Source organism: Accipiter gentilis, chromosome 5 (assembly GCF_929443795.1).
Source record: "Accipiter gentilis chromosome 5, bAccGen1.1, whole genome shotgun sequence".
NCBI lineage: Eukaryota > Metazoa > Chordata > Aves > Accipitriformes > Accipitridae > Astur > Astur gentilis.
In genome coordinates this window covers 20,165,864-20,185,943 of record NC_064884.1, presented here as the reverse complement: position 1 = coordinate 20,185,943, position 20,080 = coordinate 20,165,864, and the positions used below count along the sequence as shown (strand labels likewise).

General features: G+C 39.7%; 1 protein-coding gene across 9 annotated transcripts in view; it reads right to left on the bottom strand.

The window, feature by feature from the left end:
- VPS54 (VPS54 subunit of GARP complex) overlaps positions 1-20,080 on the bottom strand; it is a 53,174-nt gene that overhangs the window by 13,491 nt on the left and 19,603 nt on the right. For all 9 annotated transcript variants that reach the window (XM_049799738.1, XM_049799737.1, XM_049799739.1 and 6 more), the window contains 10 exons: positions 18,689-19,074; positions 14,339-14,465; positions 13,158-13,265; positions 9,937-9,992; positions 8,012-8,108; positions 7,197-7,534; positions 4,564-4,693; positions 3,929-4,110; positions 3,011-3,123; positions 1,630-1,693 (listed from right to left, as the gene is read on the bottom strand). In XM_049799738.1, the coding sequence (XP_049655695.1) occupies positions 1,630-1,693; positions 3,011-3,123; positions 3,929-4,110; positions 4,564-4,693; positions 7,197-7,534; positions 8,012-8,108; positions 9,937-9,992; positions 13,158-13,265; positions 14,339-14,465; positions 18,689-19,074 (1,601 nt within the window). The remainder of the gene's footprint in view (positions 1-1,629; positions 1,694-3,010; positions 3,124-3,928; positions 4,111-4,563; positions 4,694-7,196; positions 7,535-8,011; positions 8,109-9,936; positions 9,993-13,157; positions 13,266-14,338; positions 14,466-18,688; positions 19,075-20,080) is intronic.

Sequence of the window (20,080 nt, the reverse complement as noted above, 5' to 3'; positions counted from 1 at the left end):
AAAACAAAGGCAAGATAAAGTGTTCAGAGTAGAAATTCTAACATTTCAAAAAGTTAAATCTCTCCCTTCAGGCAGTAGAGTACAGAAAGATGATGAACAATCAACTGAAAATAAACACCTGGATAATTTTTTGAGAACATCTAGGCTTTTTTTTTGTGAATACATTTTATTTGATGAATTACAATGAAACTATGTATAAGTCTGTAGAACTGAAACAAATACTTGGACCAACATGAAGCTCACAATTGCTTCACAGAGCTAAATATAACAAATTTCAAATGAGCAGAGATGGATTATCAAACACATCAGCTATTAAGTAAATTTTATCCTTTAAAGCGTATTCAAATGCTCCTACTTGACCTGAAATGCTCTTTTGCAGTGTTATTAGTTGGCTGGCACAGAAGTTCTGAGTCATCAGCTTCTGTTTCTAATCGAACAATGACGCATCATCATGAAGCAACTCATAAAATGACAGCTGGTCAAAGATATGATGTAAATCAGAACTTTTAAGTTTGGGGTAAATTGATGTTAGGACTCTGGGGAGTGAGATCTTCCAGGTTTTACTCCCTCCCCAAAACCACTCTCATGCATATTTAATGCTTAAGCCTCATAGTCTTTGGAAACATAGCTTGCTTTTAAACAGAAGTATGTGAGTATCATATATTTCAAAATGTCTTTGATATAACTAGCTTTAAGGAACTACTTTCCAATCCAAAGCAATCGGGATACCAAGGAATAGCATATGCAGCTTGTGAGATAGCCCATATCTTATTTCTTATTCTGAATACGGTAAGCAATCATTCAGTGTTGAACTCATGTATTTGAGGTTGTTTAGCCTGGAGAAGAGAAGGCTCCGGGAAGACCTTATTGTGGCCTCTCAGTACTTAAAAGGGGCTTATAAGAAAGATAGCCTGGAGAAGAGAAGGCTCCAGGAAGACCTTATTGTGGCCTCTCAGTACTTAAAAGGGGCTTATAAGAAAGATGGGGACAGACTTTTTAGTAGGGCCTGTAGTGACAGGACAAGGGATAATTGTTTCAAACTAAAGGAGGGCAGATTCAGACTAGATATAAGGAAGAAATTTTTTACAATGAGGGTGTTGAAACACTGGCACAGGTTGCCCAAAGAGGTGGTAGATACTCCATCCCTGGAAACATTCAAGGTCAGGTTGGATGGGGCTTTGAGCAACCTGATCTAGTTGAAGATGTCCCTGCTCATTGCAGGGAGTTGGACTAGATGACCTTTAAAAGGTCCCTTCCAACCCAAACTATTCCATGATTCTATGATTTTGCCAGAGATAACCTATATTGCAAGAAATAACAGTGTGCTATGAAGACAAACCTGTATTTTCATGACTGTATGTTTTCATGAAATAACTGGGAAAAAAACCCCCATATTCAAATGAAACCATAAATTTCAGCCTAGTCATTCAGAGAAGAAACAGCATTTTAATGAACAGAAGAGCTTGCAATGTTTTATAACTGTTTGGGAACTAGAGAGAAACCAGTCTGTGAAAGGAGAGGGTTTTCTTTATTTAAATAAGATTGTTAAAGCTGTTAGTATTCATCACAGTTCTACTCAAAAGTTCTTGCCAACTAACCCACTGCTATGAGAAAGAGAGTGCATCTTACCCAACTGTTGCATATTTTTGTCCTTCAACAATAAGGAATTCAGCTGGCTTGCTTTCTTCAGTAGCTAGATGTTTTAGCAAGAAAATAAAAAGGGATGAATTGAACTAAAAACAAGTACAAAAAATGCTAGTTTCTAAAAATTTAGTGTTTACTTGCTAAGGCTTGAAAAAACCCACAATCAATCTTTGGAGCACTGCTCTCTTACAATATTTATTACATAGTTGGTGACCCATCATAATTACTACAACCTATAAAGTTACTTTTTAATCTGCTGCGATTTTTAGATCAAAAATGCCCCAAAGCCCAACAATCATTATGGACTTAGAAACTTCAAATACAACAGGTTACAAATAGAAGAAGAAAAGCAGAAAAAGTAACCAGGTTTTCTACTATACATTCTCAAATGATTTGCTCTGTATATTAATATTTTAGTGTCAAACCACTTATTCCTCAGGCTTCATAGCAGAAGCTCTTACTGATGCAGCTTTTCATGCTAAATTTGATCCACCAGTTTCCTATCTTCTTGAAGGAAGCTGCAAGAGCCTATTCTAAGAGCAATGGTCAATGAGCATATTTTGATGTCATGTTCCATAGTTGGAGTGGTTATTGCCTAATATGCCCTCTATATCTGTTATATTCCTTTTGGGAAGCTGGGGTTTCTCTATTACTGTATTTTCTTCCTTCTCATCTCCTGGCATTTTCCTTGCCTTCTATGTATGTTTTCTTCCTCTTCCAGCTATTCACACACTGCAGTATTGGATGAGTATCCCCACAAGGTGAGAACGTGTTATGCATTCCCATTTTGCACATGGGTAAATGGGGTGCAAGGAGAAAAAGTAACTTGTCTGAGGTAAAACAAGGTTTCTATAGCAAGGTAAATAATTGAATGTACACGAGTTTTCACTTCCATGAGCAGCCACATAGCACGCTGCCTTTCATTTGAACAACTCACAGATGAAGTAATGGGAAGGAGCAAGCTTTGTTTAACACGGCGGGGGCTGAGCACACACACGCTCCTTGGTCCCTTGCAATACCTCAGTGGTATGTTCCGGGGAACGACTGAATTTGTGCAAAGACTGTAAGCCTCTACACTGGGAATACTTATATAAAAAAGTAGCTCCCTTCCTGTGCTAACACTTAAATGGGTTTTCAAAAAAAAAAAAAAAAAAAATCTTTAAAAGGTCAGCACAAGAAGTTTCAACACCAGTAAAAGGGAAAAAAAAGGAAAAAAAAAAAAAAAATGGTATCACCTTCCTTCTGATCCCCCCAGAAGACAGCGAGCAAACAGATCAAGAGTGACATCGGAATATGTCCATCAACATTCAATAGCAGCATTTGCTGACAATAAGTTCAGTTAACAGTAGGACTGCAAGATACACACCTGCTGTTTTTTTTTCAGGGAGAGAAATTCTGCCATCTGACACCGAATCTACAAGATCCTGAAACTCAGCAGGAACTTCAGCTTGCTTCCAGCGCTCGTTGTCCAAAAGTAGGCTAGTTATAAGCACAAAAGAGAGGAGGCTGAGAAAATTAAATGCCTTGTCTTGACGCTTCTCCTGCCTGTAATGTTGTGGAATCAAAACTACAGTAATTTAAAAAGCCAGTGGCCCAAAATGGTATGTTATTCATCTTCATTAGAACTAGGTGCCCAACAATTGGCAGTAGCAAAACAGAAAAACACCGTGTTGGCATAGAGATCTCAAAATTTGATCATTCAATCTATCATAGAGGACAAAAGACTACACTAGGCAATAAAGATCCTTACGTCATCACTGCCACTGAAGTAATGTGCAAATACTAGAATTTAAAGAGCTTTTTTGATGGATGAGAGCAAAAAGACTTGATCTATGTTACTGGGAAGGCTGTTCCCCAAGTGGTTTGGGGTTTTTTTAATTGTTATTTTTGGTGGAGGTTTTTGGGGTTGGTTTGTTCTTGTTGTTGTTGTTGGTTTGGATTTTAAAAAAACAAAACAAAACAGGTTGGAAGTGAATTATCCTGAAATTACTTAACCCCTGAGACAGATCAATCCTGCCCTTCAATGTCAGTCTTGAGTATTTCCTGTGGCTATTACTGTCCTTATTTAGGTAACTGTAGAACAATCCAGTTTGAAGAACTGTTACAAAACCAGTAAAAGTCTAAACCAATTGGAAATAATAGCGGTTTAATACAGTTTTTTCACCCCCTGCTCCTAAGTACAACTGGCTTACTAGTGTTCTAGGCAACAGAGATTGTGTTTGCCTGGCATATGATTGATAAAACTATTCATGTAAGAACACAAAAATCTTCTACCCAGAGATACCTTAGTTTCGTCTTCCTCTCTTCATGGAATCTATTCACAAATCTATTGGCTTGACTCTGAAGTGCTCCTCGCAAGGACATACTTTTCCTGCCGCAGATCTGCTCAGTATCTAAGATAAAGCCTTCCATCAAGCGAGAAAGAGCAACAAACTCATTGGAATTCAGCTTCTCTAGGAAGCCATCCTATATACAAACAAAACCATTGTAAGGAGACATAACACTACAAAAATTCAGAGATGTTAAGAAATAACTAATCAGCATGTCTGAGGTCTACTAGTATTTTAAGAGGCACATTATTTAACCCTACATGGGACAGAGAAGGCAGACTGCAGTGCAAGCAGCTACCTTGTCATAGATATGCACTCTCTGCATGGAGTTTCAAAGACAGCAAGTCAGAATATTAAAAAGAAGAAAAAAAAACAGAAGTAGAAGAAATCCACATTGCCTAACAGTGACATGATATGTTAATGCTTGTGTGCTCTGGGCATTAACATCAAGCACCTGTGGCAGCAGGAACAGTTACTTAATTTCAATTGAGAATGCCATTTTGGAACTCTCACTCATTAAACCAGTAACTTGGGAGTAAATTCTCTTTAAGGATGAGACACCAACAGTAGAATGACCCAAGCTCCTTACCTTTGCTCTTGCCATGAGGAACTTGACTGAACGATCATGGCAGATATCAGAGGCATTATAAAGTAACTCTTGAATATTGTTTGCCAGCCTGACCAGTTCCAGGTCAGTCAGCTTCATGTCATCACTGATCCTACAAATGACAGAACCAGTTGGTTGAGCATCAATTTATAACAAAAAAACCACCAGTATATTTCTGCTCACGGGTTGAAGGAAGAAAGAGCCTTGCAGCAACTGTCAAATGCAGACAGTCAATCACCAGAGTCACTTTGTACAGATGAAATCTTCTAAGCTGCTGTCAATGTCATGTCAATCCCTGTAACAAGGAAGTGTACAGCTGCACATCCTTATATTTTGTTTTAAATCCACATTCTAATTGCTATTAATGGTCTAAGAGAAAACACGATATAGCCATTACTAATACAATAAATATTATTAACATTTAGTGAGCTAAAATTTACCCAGTTCCTGTAACATTTGAGCATCACAAGCATATGACAGATAAAACACAGCATTTTTCTTCCACTACAAGTGTAAGGCCTAAAATACTACTCTGCACTCCCCATCACCTTAATCTACAGGCTGTCATTCTATTAGCTCTTTAGACTTCAGTCTCCTAAGTTGGTGCTTTTTTAAAAAAAAAACTTTCGTGATTTGCCTACTGTTTTGAGGCTAGCCCATAGCACAGCTCTGCCATGCATGTAATTAGTTAGGATAACAATGTTTCCATCCAGTGTGGATGCTCAAGGGACTGACAGTATGAGAGGAGAGAGAAAACCATGGACACTACAGAGCAGCAACTGGGCTAAAATTGTTGTAACTGTGTCATGGTTTAACCCCAGCCATCAACTAAGCACCATGCAGCCACTCACTCACTCACCCCCAACTCAGTGGGATGGGGGACAAAACTGGAAAAAAAGTAAAACTCATGGGTTGAGATAAAGACAGTTTAATAGGACAGAAAGGAAGAAAATAATAATGATAATAATAACAATAATAAAATTACATTAATAATAATAGGATTGGAATATACAAAACAAGTAATACACAATGCAGTTGCTCACCACTCGCTGACCGATGCCCAGTTAGTTCCTGAGCAGCAATCCCCCCAGGCCAACTCCCCCCAGTTTAGACACTGGGGGTGACATCACATGGTATGGAATACCCCTTCAGCCAGTTTGGGTCAGCTGTCCTGGCTGTGTCCCCTCACAACTTCTTGTGCCCCTCCAGCCTTCTTGCTGGCTGGGCATCAGAAGCTGAAAAATCCTTGACTTAGTCCAAACACTACTTGGCAACAACTGAAAACGTCAGTGTGTTATCAATGTTCTCCTCGTACTGAACTCAAGACATAACACTATACCAGCTAATAGCAAGAAAATCTACTCTATCCCATATGAAACCAGGACAGACTGTAATTTTATTAGCCTGCTCCAAACACAGAGCAGAGGTGCAAAAAAAACAGATGAGGGATAAAGCAAGTTCATTTTACAACAAAGTTATGCAACCAGCCTCAGAAACAACTTCATTGCTCAAGAGCTCTAACTGGGTGGTATATTTTAGCAAACTTGGCAAAGTGCTCCAGACCAGTTCAGATCCAACTCTCTTCTCCTTCCCTGCTCCTCACTGTAACCTTGGACTCCTCTTCACATGGCATTTCTCTTCCAGTGTACAACAGATCTTTGGACATACAAAGGCCTAAATTTATTTATGCACAGCATATTTATTTTAAATCTATCTCCTTCAGTCAGCGTTGTGATTTGAGGGGGAAAGTCTCTATCAAAACTGACAGTTGCTTAAACACACAAGTATAGACACTTGAGTACCAATCAGCTAGAGCACGCAGGCCACTTTCTATCTTCCATCTTTCAGCAGGGTAACAAATGGTATTTCAATTTTGCTTCACAGAAGTCTGTATCCAGACATGCTAGTTTTTGAAATGGCTCATGCCCGAGTCCCACACACACTATGCCTGGTTCTTTTAAAAAACGTACCTCTGACTTCCAGCGATAAATAAGGTATGCATAAAAGGATGCCAAAAAGGTTACAACTCTGGAGCACCACAGGGCAGCACTGCCTACGTTACCAAAGCACTGAGAAGGTTTTATTTAACCATGCAAGCCAAATAGTTGATAATGAACAGCAGATTTTTCTCTAGAATTTATCAAGGTGTATTCCAGAAAGCCAGCTTAAAAACAAACAAACAAACAAACCCAGAAAAAATAGCCACAGGGAACATAGACAGGGAACAGAGATGCTTCTGCCTGCTAAAGGCATGACAAACAATGTCTTTCATGTAGGCTAGACTTGCATCTCTACTGCTCTCTACAGAAGCAGGCTCCTGAGCAGAACAGATGGGGAGCGGCCCCTTTTCTGTAAGAAGTGACATAATCAGACCCCATAACACTACACATCGAGGTGAAAACAAGGCAAATAAACAAAACAAAGGTGAGCTGGGGACAGTGCAGTCTGATGGCAGTCTCTGGGTGTGATGGCAGAGAGCCACTGCACTTCACTTACCTAGAAGAGCGCATTCCTTCAAAGTAATTTTTGTAGTCTATCATCAGAAACAACCGCCTGCACCTAACACCTTGCTTCTGACATGTTGCAAATTGGAGACAGGCAGCACATTTACTTACATCATCTCTACTCCCCCTGGAGTAACTGAAGACGATGTTTGCTCTTTGCTGGATGAGGAATCGGTAGTGCACTCTGGTTCAGAGACCGAATCACTGCTACAGGGCTCACTGTTTGGGGAAGTGTTTCTCTGAGAGGTAGTGTCAGCTGCTACAGGCAGGAGGTCCCCTTCGCTGAATGCATCGCTTATAAACATGCCTTCATGAGTCAGGTAAGCCACTTCTGTGTCCACCATACTGTCTTTAGCAGAGTTCTTTTGTAATGTATCCTCCAAGTCTCTGGTTTTTTGGTTCTTGTCTAGAACCAAGAAAACCACGCTACGGATAGTATTTAACGTTGCCTAGAATCAAATATAACTTTTATTACAAAAAACCCAAAACCCTGTGCCACAACCACGTGCTAGAAAGAGATTTTCTTTTACCCACAAAATTAAACTAAATCCTGGCTTTATTTTTTATTGTGTAATTAGCACTCTGAGGCAGACCCATCCATCTGACATTAATCAATATCAGATGTTTCTGAGAACAGTGATAGAAACCTCATTTGGAGCAATCTAACACATACAAAAGTTCTGTCCTAATCCCTAGCAGCCTGAAATGGATGTAATCACACAACAAGAGGTATTATCTCCTTCCCACTGCTCTCTTTGTTAGCACTAATCATTTTTTTGCCCTGGATACCGATATTCACATATCCTTCTTTCCATCAAAGTTGAACTCTATAAGCAAAACCAACACCTTAAGATTTCAAATGGAAGGTAACTTCATTCCATTTCATGTCTCAACTATGTGAAGCTCTTGGTAAATTAATGTCTTACCTTTATTCTCTTAAGAAAGGTGGTAAACTTAGAAAAAATATTCTTCAGTAAATCAAACCACTGAGGAAAATTCATCATCCTCATCTGGTCTGCAAGCCTAAAAAAAAGAGCAGTATTCAGTAAACAGCAGATGTTTACCAGCTGTGATGCCTACTGGCACATAAATTAAAAAAAACCCATGCTTTAAATGGAACTGTAAATATAAGGAAAACTGTGTAGATCTCTATCTGGCAGAACAACAGACCTCACCTGAACAACAGTCACAATCAACACAACGTATGCAAGTGGAATGGGGAAGGAGGTATATAAAAATACATCATACTGAAAAAATGAAAGCCTCACATTTACCATTTAGTTTTTTCCAGGGCATAATGTTCTTTTCCCTGGGATAAGTATGTGTTATTAACCCCTCTCCCTTTTTGGTAACATTTTCACAAATCATGTGGGGGGAAAAAAATTTTTTTTTAATTAAATTAAAATATTTTACAAGTGTTACAAAAGCCGTATTAAGTCCATTTTGTGGCATTGCAATGAGACCACTTCTGCTATTAAAGTGCAAGTCAGCTGTTTGTGGCAAAGGGCAGAAAAGTCATTGATAGAACAAAAGTTAAACCCTGTAATACACAGTTAGGACCCAATAGCAGTACAGTAAACATTGGAGAATGGTGACCAAATATCCAATGTTTAAAAATGACCCTGTGTCCAGTCTTTTTCCAATCTGGGTGTGGATCCCATGCAGATTCTGCCAGTCACTTTGCTTTGTCAGCTGGTTTGGTTTCATTTATCTTGGGGCAACCCTTTGCTGAGCCAAATGAATCATGGAGCTACAGAAAAACAGAAGCTGGAAGGGGCCTCTAGAGCTGGGACATCTGGAGGTGGCTTGTCCAACCCCTGCTCAATGCAGGTCCAACTAGATTGGGTTGCCCTGGGCCCTGTCCAGTCAAGGCTTGACTATGTCCCAGGACAGATATCCTACAGCTTCTCTGGTCCAGTATTTGACCATCATCATAGGGAACATATTTTTCCTAAGATTCAACTATAATTTCTCATCTTTCATCTTGTGCCCATTGCCACTCATCTTTTCCCCTGCCCACCTCTGATAGGAGCCTAGTTCTGTCTACAGCTCTGCTATAACCCTCCCACTAGGTAGCTGTGGGCAGTTCTCCCCAGAGTCTTCCCCTCCCCAGGCTGAAGGGGGACTGAGCTCCCTTGGCTGTTCCTTCTAGACTCCATGCTTCAGCCCCCAACCAAGCCAGTGGCCTCTGCTGGATCTCAGTGTCTTTCTTGTTCGTTGACCTGCTGATTATGCTAACATGGCCCAGGCTGTGGCTGCAAGGACACGCTGCTCATCCATGGCCAACCAGTTCTCCACCAGGGACCCCCAGGTCCTGCCCTGCAAAGCTGCCCTGAAGCCAGCCAGCTCCTGCCTCTTTTCTTGCAAGGGATTGCTCCTCCCAAGACACAGAACTTGGCATTTGCCTTTGCTGGGCTTTTTGAGGTTCCTGCCAGACCATTTCTTGAGTCTGAAGTTGTCTGGTCTCCTCCCTCTCATTCATGCAGGAGGTACCGAAAGCACTGACACTTTTTAATACAAAATCCCAGATTATGACAATAGGGAATGCCTTCAAGTAGTTAAGAGATATACGCCTAAATACAGTAGTTTACGCTTCATGTGCTGAAATTCACAGAATTTTAGTATTTATTTTAAAGGTAGGTTTAAGGTAACATTAGAATCTGAATGAGAAGGGGAATACACAATACTCTCAGAGGTGGACAGAAGCAGAGGTTTAAGGTGAAACAGAAGGATAATCCTTAACTATAGGGCAATTTAAGCACAAATTAGAACGGTAAGTTTATCTATGCTAAAAAACATCCATCTCCTATCCCCACCCACCACCAAAAAAAGGATCTGGCTGTATACTTACTTAACAACCACTTCTGTATCTATTTCTTCTATCTGCGATACCGTATTAACCACACACTGTCAAATTTAAAAGGGAAAAAAACAAAACAAAAAAAGATCTTAGCTTCTTTCTAACCGCTGCTGAGTTTTACAACATACAGAATAATCCTCAAGTTAAATAAGGAAAAGTAAAATAATAAAGGCAAGACATATCTGTATCATTTAACAACTTGTTTCTCTAACAACAAACAAACAAAAAAATACCCCAAACCCCGAAAGTCACCCCCCCAAACATCTATTTGCAAAATAGAGATGATCAAAACATTCCCGACTGTGTACTAAGCTCTGGAGGACACACTGGCTCCATCTCTAGGGACCTGCTTTTCTGAACATGGATGCTAAGCACCGTTTCAAAAATGTCTCTCAGGTCAGGTACTTAAGAATAGAAGCCATATTCTTTCCCCTTCCGAAGCGACTGGCTTTGGAAAATGTTGGCTGACTTCCTTTTCAGCTTTAAATACGGGACTTAGGAACTAACCTACACTGGAAGGAACAGCACCAGGGAAATGTGGAAGCATGCACCTAAAGTCCTGTGCTTTCAGCTGTTAAGGCAGACCCAGTTTCAACTGTTCTCCTAGTAGATATAGTATTTGCTGTGTGTCTGTCCTCTTCACCTCCAGGGCACTGCCTGCCTCTGTCCCTAGATTTCCCCACATCTTTATAGCTACTCTGTGGCCTTTCCTCAAAGGACACTTGCTCCTCAACTGGTACACACAAAACTGGCCAGTTTCTTCAGGTCTCCAGAGCAACTGATTTTCATTCTAAGCACATCTGTTGTTTTACAGCAATTCCACTGACCTCTTTTCATGTTACGTGTAAGCCATAGGTACAAATCAACTCAATTCAGACTGAATTAGGGGGTTTCTCCCAAATGCCAATCAATAACCTGATCAAATGAGTCAGTAGCACATGAACTCATCTTGCCTTTAAGTGAATATGTACAATCCAGATGGCAACTGAGGTCTGCCATCTCGAGCTACGTGGATTTTACCTGTGTTTTGAATAACAGTGGTCAGTACAGAAGCTTCTTAAAAATATACCCTGTTCTTCAACTATGCAGTGTGTTCAGTGCTTACAAACCTCTGCTCTTTCATCTGCCTGGCAATAAGGAGCTACTGAAGTACTGACCAAAACAGCCCAGCAATGCATTTGAACGGGAAGCACATTTTGAGATGTGGGATAGAAACAGTTTCCTTTATTAAGGAAAAATATCCCTAAGAGTTGAGACAATAGGCCACAATGCAAATATGTTGCACAAACCACACAGAAGTACTCTGATCCTGTTTATTTTCCCTATTCAACAGAAACTTACACTGGAAGTTGATTAAACTTCATCTGTTACTGAGCAGAGGTGACACCTGGAAAATCCACCATAAAGACAACTACTTCCAGCAGAATGGGAAAAGCACTTTATGACTGAGAATGAACAGGAAAACAGGAAGCACTAACTGCCTGTTATATGACTAAACAAAGAATCTGAAGGGAAAAATAAGTCTCCTTACTACTGCTGATATAGGCAAGTGAAATGCCAATGGAGACAGGCAGATGAACAGTTTTATCCTAGTGTTATTCATTAATGCCTTTTTTTTTTTTTGGTGTTAAGCCTTATGCAAAGGCCCAGAGCAGCTGCACACATCTGTTTGCCTTTGTTTTTCCAGGCTTAAAGTAATACAGCATGAGTAGAAAGTAGTGTTCACTCACACCCTCTGCTAATCTTTCAGGGAGCAGGGCAATGACCCAGCTGAGCATCCCACTGCTTTCAGGCAGGGAGAGAACAAGCAGCTAGGGGCAGGAGTGCTTAACCCGATTTAAATTGTATTGCGGTCAAGTGAGAAAGGACTTGCATCATCTCCAAGTCCTTACAAGGAGTAGTGGTGCAGTCGCACATATCACTGTCTTCTAATTCTGCCACAATATTTACTAGCAATATCGGCCTGTGTTATCTATACCCACCCTGCACAACCAGATCAAGAGAACTGTGGGGCTGCAACATGAAGTGGATTGGCAGAGCCAATCTGGCTTAAAACAAAAACCTTAAAATAAATTTAAAAAAAAAATCATAAAAGAAAATCCTTTTAAAAGCTGGGTTCCCAACCTGCTTCACAACACAGCTCTGAACAGTGTACTATACTGTCCTCCTACTATGAGGACAGGAGAGACTGTCTTCACCTGATGGCAAACCCACCACCTGACTTATCTCCCAGCCTTTGAGATACAAATCAGAGGTAGCTCATAACACATCAAAACATGATCTTAAAATAATCACCTATTTTTTAGGGGAGAAAAACACCCCTTACACATATGCATGCAAACAAACAAGATAAGTAAAATTAAAAGTACCAAACACACACTCAAAGTTCAGTCTAAGTTTGCAACCAAAAGCCATCATGTTGTTGTCCAAACCAGTCCATGCATTTTCTGCCAAAATAATCATCTGAACTTTGGCTTTAACTGGTTTTATCTACACTTTTGGTTTGAAAAGACATAAACACTATCCTAAATGGCAAACAACCACACCAATGCGGACAAGGATTCATTTTTTAAATATATTTTTTACAGGCAAGCACTTCTACCTTCTTTGCTCTCAGAAAAAGGCAAGGATGTTTTCCAACCTTTTATCATGTGCCTATGCTAGGTCTGTGCTAAGTAAGATTCAGGTAAGCAATGTTTTCTGTAGCATTTGTTGGGAATTCAATTGTTTCAACTGGCAAGGTTTTTTTATTCTCTTTATGTATTTACACCAAGAACTTGGGCGTTTTATTTTTCAGAGGGTTGGGAAGGGCCTTTTTGGTGTGGTTTTGGATTTTGCTTTTTTGTTTGGTTGTTTGGTTTTTTGGGTGTTTTTTTTTTTTGAAACAGTGTTATGACACAACTATACTATTTGGGAAAGCCATGTGTTAAAAGAAAGAAGAAAACAAAGCTAAGAAATCAGGGGATTCAGAACAACAGTAACTACACAGAGAAAACTGATCTGCTGTACTTATGCTACCTACTCCTTCCAGGTCTTTTCTGCAAACAGACCTCTGTGCTTCAGGAAGTCCTTAGTGTCTGCAAGCTCAGCTGCTCTAAACGAGAGACCATCAGCCACCAAAAAACTTCATCAGAGCTGTTCTTAACTACTTAAAAATAATTTGTAAGGGGTTGAGGCAAGCTTGTCAGATACGTTAGAAGTGTTTGGCTTACCTGTTTAATTATGTTCTTTGCAGTAATAATCATTTCATCTCCGTATATTTCATAAAAATTTAGCTTTCTTTGTTTTAAAAGTCCAAATACTAGTGATACAAGTCTCTCCTATCAAGAAGAGAAAAAAAAGAAAATAAAAAAACCACACTAGAAATATCAAGGTGAGGAGAAGAAACAATTTTAAGAAATTATACAGCAGTAAGTAAGTTCATGTATCAAACACATGGTGAACAGTATTTAGATCAGTCCAGTGCCTTGAGGCTAATGCCATGCTTTAACTATACAAAGTTCCCTGTGGCAATACCAGCTAACCAAGTCCCTTCCTCCCAGCCCCTTTCATGCCTGTTCCTCAGTTGTGCTAATCTACCTGTGCTTAAAAACATGGATATTTCTAAAGATTAGTGAGTTTCCTTACCCCAGGCAAGAATGACACTAAATACAATTGCACCAGCACAAGTGAGAGGCTATCACGTTGCAGTGCAGAGATGGGAAGAAACTATAGGGCAGAAATGGGAATATTTAAGTACTATTGCCATTCACTGTATTTCATGAAACCCATAGATGAAACAAGACTAAAGAGTTAATAGGGTCTAGCAATTACTGCAGAACAGTACAGGCAAAATCCAGAAAAATCTTTTCCTATCTAGAAAGCAACCACAATAGTTTAGTCTTCAGATGTTTATGATCTTCAGAGGAATGATACATATATATACATATATACTGCAAATGAAGCATGTATTCAGGGCAACCATATGCTTGATACAAGCACCCATAAATGCATAGGGAGACAGAACGAGAACAACGTGCAACTATCAGCTTTCATTGCATAACTGAAATTTTACAGTCAAGTAGATATGAGAATCCATGTTCTTTTCCATTGCACTTACATGTTGAGGTTCATGAAGTGAACTCAGTATACATTTAATCAGAGAAAAGAGAACTTATTATTTTGAAAAATAAAGTAGGACTGGATTGCAGGTCCATGAGTTTAGTTACAATTATTTAATTTTATCAAGCACCAAGAAAAAAAAAAAAAGGGGGGGGGGGGCTTGTATGAGAAGAGAAATAGTATAAAATTATAATGTTGCTACTAGGGACCCGAGTGAATTAGTTGGTACTAATTATGTATGTTAAAGATGCAAATATATTCATCAGACAGTTTATTTCAATAACAGACATACCTCTTCTAGAATTTGGCAATCATCTTCTAGGGGTCTATTTAAATCATTGCGAGCGTAAGTTGAAAACTCTGCAATCATCATTTTATCTATCAGCTTTTCCAGTTCACAAAGCTGTGAGCCAAGATGCCTAAGAAAAACAGCCATTGAGATATGAGCTAAATAATCCACCTGAAAACGAATCATTAGTTCACAACTGAAAAAAACAACTACCCAGCAGGTAATTTCCATGCAATCAGTGCTGGCTTAATGGGGGGCTCAGATCTTTCACTTCTTGGAGCAGCTGAAACCATGCATTTTTCAGAGGCACTGCCACCTTGCAGCAAAACATAGGGACTTGATTGAATATTGATGGATGGTAAAAATTGGAATTAGTGAGGGTTTGGGGGGCTTGGGGGCTTTTTGTGGAAGGTGCTGAGCATCTATCTTCCCAATGAAGTGAACCAGAACTAAGAATACTCAGTGCTTGTCAGTATAAGTGTTAAAAAGGAGTACTTCTTTTGCTTGTCCAGTTCCTCAGTTCATCAGTCTGCAAGTTCTTCCACTTCAAACATTTGAGCTTTTAATGTGGTCACAGGTTTAATTCACGTGACTGAGATACAGTAATAGCTTTACGTGACAGGATGGCTTTCAGAGAACACAGAAGAGTTTTCAAATTTGCCATTTGTATGCTACTCTAAAAATATTTTTCCCTGTACTGCATATTTTAAACCATGTTTTGCAGACTGTTGTCATACAGAACCACAAGAGAATTTCTCACATCAGAAATGTCAACCAGTCTTTAAAGGTTGTGCAGCTAGAGAAACTTCTGACAGAGTAAAATTAAAAGTGGGAATTTCAGAGATGCCAAACGCTCCAGGCTTTCCAACTGCTACCAACAGCTGAGAGCACCAAATATCTGTAAAAATCAGACTACTTTTTCTTTGGGGGGGGGGGGGGGGGGGGGTGTAGAAATGAGAAATAGACACTTTGCCAATGAGAATTAACAGGAGCTGTGATATATTTGCTAAACCTGGATAAAAAATGGGGAGGATGAGCCTATATAACTTACTAGGTGTTAATTCAGTGCTGGTGTAACTGGACCATTAGCTTGTGTAGAGCAATAAAAATGTCTTGGGACTCCCTGGTAGGAGCACTGCTGTACCATTACAAAGCCCCATAGGATCCAGCCTCACAGCCCTTGTAGGGCAAAGACAGTGCCAGGGTGCGAGGAAGCACGAGGCCAGGGCAGCTCCTCCCTGCAGAAGCCCACATGGCCAGCACTGAGCTGAACTGAGTGAATCTGGTTGGATCTGAGTTAAGCAGACTAATTATTTATTATTTTTTTTCCACTCTTAAGATGACCAGGGATGTGCCTGCTTTTGAAACTGTTGGCCAAGAATTGGCTGGAATGGACAAAGTGGACACATTTCAAATATCTAATTTAAGCAAAAATGGCCTCTAGAAAATCCAAGCCAGTTGCATTATGGGCATTTCAAAGCAAACCCAACAGAAAAAAACTAAAGATTATTATTTGCAATGTAATGACTGGAGTTGCAAAACTTACTGCAGGACTAATACCCACAACTCAAAGACTCTGACTTAGGTAAGCACAAAGATGCTCTTCAGCAAATTATTTCTGTAACTGTGCTTAACTACATTGAAACACAATGTAACCTACCCTCTCAAACCTCAGGTATGGAAACATCCAATAAGAGTTCCCAGCACTTGCTGCCACCACTTCTAGCCCCTAACAACAACAAAAGTCCATCCACCCTGAAACACGCAGGAAAAAGTCAAACCTTAATTCATACTCTGGCAAAATGCCTTGGCAATCATGTCTTAAGAGGTACCAGTCACACATCAGGACCTTTCAATGACTAAGTACTACAAATTCTTTGATGTAAAATTATGACTGCAGGGTAAAAATTCTTTTAAAATACACAGATGATTTTTTGCTATAACTAGAATCAAATTACATTTTTTTCTGTGTATAGCATGACAAGAAGAGAAAAAATCTTGTATATGGATGATCTGAGTAGTTTTATTACTGCTTTATATTGAACGATTCTGTGACATTACTCAATTTAAAACTGTTCAAAAGCAAATTCTACAAGCTGTCAAGCACAACACTAAAGCAACAAGGTTTTTTTTAAAAATAAGATCAATTATTTAGGAAGAAAGAGATACTAATTATTTAGAAAAATGAGATACTGATTTAGAAGTTAATCTCTTCTTAAAATAAATCAGGTATTTAACTTGACAATTGCAGCATTCTTGCTCAGAACAAAGCAAGAACACCCATTTGGTATTTTTTGGAAAAAGCTTAAGTATTTCTGTATACCATCAATTTAGATATTATTTTTTTAAATTTATTTTTAGAAACACAACATTCTACTGAGAAGTTTTATCAATATCTCCATCTTTCCATTGCACATTATTTCTCCAGACATGCTATACACACAGGCCACTGTGAGACTTGGGAACAACTGTGCTGGGCTTCTCAACTGCACTTGCATCTCTGGTGGGGGTGATGACTTAGGATGCATTTAAATCACTTTTCTGAACTTTTAATATCCAAAGCAGAGGGGACATTTCCCACTCGCGTCACTATTTTTAACTCTACCAAAGCAACCAACTAAGCATTATTCCTAGAAATTACTTTTTACAGGCAAGATGAATATTTATCTGCAAATATGTTCCACATCTGACTAATTTTAAAATAACAGCACATTCTCGGGACACCATGTATACCAACCACAATGACAGCAGAATTGCACTCGCTGCTGACATAGCACATAGGCTACTCAATTGCAAAACACAACTAATTCTGATTGGTGTTGGCACAGGGTTGTAGAAGTACACTCACTATCATCAAGGTAAGTACCAATATGACTCAGTCAAGGGCTGTGCACCATAATCAAGTGGTTGAGAGCAGGAACAGTAAAGAGGAAAAAAAACTGCACTAAGGTGTCTGCAGATGGACCATCTAAGCTAAAAGAAAAAGACTAACAGCTTCTAACAACTTTCCTCCCAATAGTTTATTAGCTCTTTAATTTCTTTTTAATTTTTTTAAAAGACTTTTTCTGAGATCTTTTCTACATAAAATTTGAGTCTTTTTCCAAACCAGGTAGAAGGGGTGTTAGAACAGGAGCTCATCGGAACAGATGGACAAGAGTAGTAACCGTACAAAGTTCTGACCATTCATCTTACAGTTACTGAGCAACAATGATGCTAGTATTGTGCAAGCTGGGAACCACCACATTGCAGGAATCACATAACCTCTAAAAAACACCCCCCCTCAGTATCAACTTATAAAACTAAGTATATATGGCTCCTCGACTGGCTGATTCAAGTCTCAGAGATGATTTAACATACACTACTTCTGCTAGCATCATACCACAGTGGCAACTTTGCATACACAACTTTTAAACTCTATATGACTGTTATGACAGCTTATTTTACATTAGCTAAAAGGATTCTACTGTATTAATACTCTTGCATATCACAGAGGACCTTGGCCAGTGCAGCAGCATCTCCCAAGCGGAGCTCTAAGCATCCACTATTAACAGAAGCAGCCAGCACAGGACCTTGGACTCACTAATTCCCATAACTGTAGCAAACACGGGTGAAAAAGCAGTAGCAACAGGAGCTTGGGCAGCATCTTCCTACTGTTTCTTCCCTTTCCAACTTCAGCAGCTCACAGAACTGGATTTCTGAGTCAGATGGAGCAAGGGGAAGAACCCCTTGGCCACTGTAAATACAGCTCTCCACAAGAGCAGACATGGCTGAATACGTCCTATCTGACCAGTTGTCAACCTCAGACCACATTTTGAGCCACAGTTTGATAGCTTTGCACTGGGTTTTGCTTGCAAAGCTTCTTCCAGCACAAGCACAGACTGGAGGCTTACCTATTGAACACATGGTCCACGCATATTCTTGTAACACCACAAGCCTAGGTCAGTCACTAAAGACATAGGCCCAGAGTGAAGCTGTGTAGCAAGAACTGTATCTCTGGGGTGCTGCATGCATGAGGATTGCAGACCACTACATGGAAACCATCTCTCAGCTGTGGGCTACAAGCCCTGCAAGACGAAGGTCCAGCCATTGCTTGGCTTTCATCTCTGCACCTCTACAACACCTGTAAACAAGAATGGAGTACAAAGAATCTCACCCCCCACCCCCACAAAAAAAATTAGCTCTGGCATATGCATTAGTCACACTGCTTATGCCACACTTACATTTTGTACCTTTTGTACCATGTCCTCTAGGAATGAACTAACAAAGATAAAATAAATCCCTTCAGCCAACAAAATATGTTCAACACATTCTAGCTATACTTGCATTTTATTGATTTCCCAGGCGGTTACCTACCGGAAACTGTGAATGCCTTGAAGCTCTTGTTGTAACACCTCCTGTGTTGTTGCTATTAAGTCCAAAGCTCCAACAAACTCAGAAGTGGATAGCAGCAACTGTACTGTGGGCTGTGTTTGGTGTACAGTAGCCATTAACTTCAGTTTGTTGTATGCTTTTATACAGTTATTTCTGGTGAGTGACAGTCTTAAAACTCGAAGTGATCCTTCACACATTACTTTATCAATTTTGGAGATTTTCTCTCTAAGTAATTTTACAGCCTGGGAGGTTTTCCTGAGGTAGTCCTGCAACTCATGCTGAGAGGTCATTGCATGAAAAAATGCTTCTGAGCGCAGAGAAATCTGATGAGCAATATTGACTTCCACGATGTCCAGATAATGGCTTAGCTAGAAAGAGGAGGGAGGAGGAAAAACAAAAAGTGATGTTATGACTTGGCAAGTTTATCACCATGCAAATACACTTTCAGGGTATTTGTCTTACTGTATCATGAGGAAATTTTGCTAATAAAAATTAAAAACCTTTGTCAGATTAGCGAGCAAATAACTACCTGTTGTGGTTTGATCATTTGTTTTTAAATGAGCTCCAAATCACTTTGGGAAGGCTGACTTGATGCCTCTCCTGCTTGAAAATTACAAGGCAGAAAAGCAAATAATTTTAAAACACCCAAGCTTTTGTACCACACGGTTGCACTGATACTGTTAGAACATGGCCATTAACCAGCAGACAGCTCTGGATACTGGCTTGCATGTAAGAACAGTATACACATGCAAATACGCTATGTAATTCAGGTCACCTAAGTGGCTAAAGACGTGGCCCGACTTTACTTGATGACATGGCTTTGGAATGGGTCTGTTCATTTAAAAGGCTGTAGCATCTTCTTTGTAGAAAAATCCTCAGGGTATCTCTGCCTGCAGTTGGTTTTGGCCAACCAGTTGGAGTTCCTATTAGGCACTGTGGGAGTCCCAGAGACAGAGTATGCCTACATGTTTAGAATCTGAAATTCAAGTTCTCTGTTGACCAGTTACCAGACCACTGGGTTGGCCTGATTATTTGAGCTGTAAAAGCTCTGTGTTCTGGCTTATGCTGAATATGCAAACTCAAATGACTGAAGCGTTAGGATGCTCATCTGAATGCTAATACTCAGATGACCTGGTTTCTAAGAGGTGCTGAGCACTCAAACCTCATGGTGAATTTCAAAAGGCCCATCCAGAGATGGAAACAAAATCAGCTGGAGAACATTCCATTCTTATAGTTATTTTCATCTTGCAGGTATTTAACACTGGGGATTTATACAAGATGCAAACCCATCTTTTTTTTGTAATACATTTAATCAAAAACATCCTCCACCAACCAGCTGACACACCTAGCCCACAGGAAAAGCTGAAACAGACT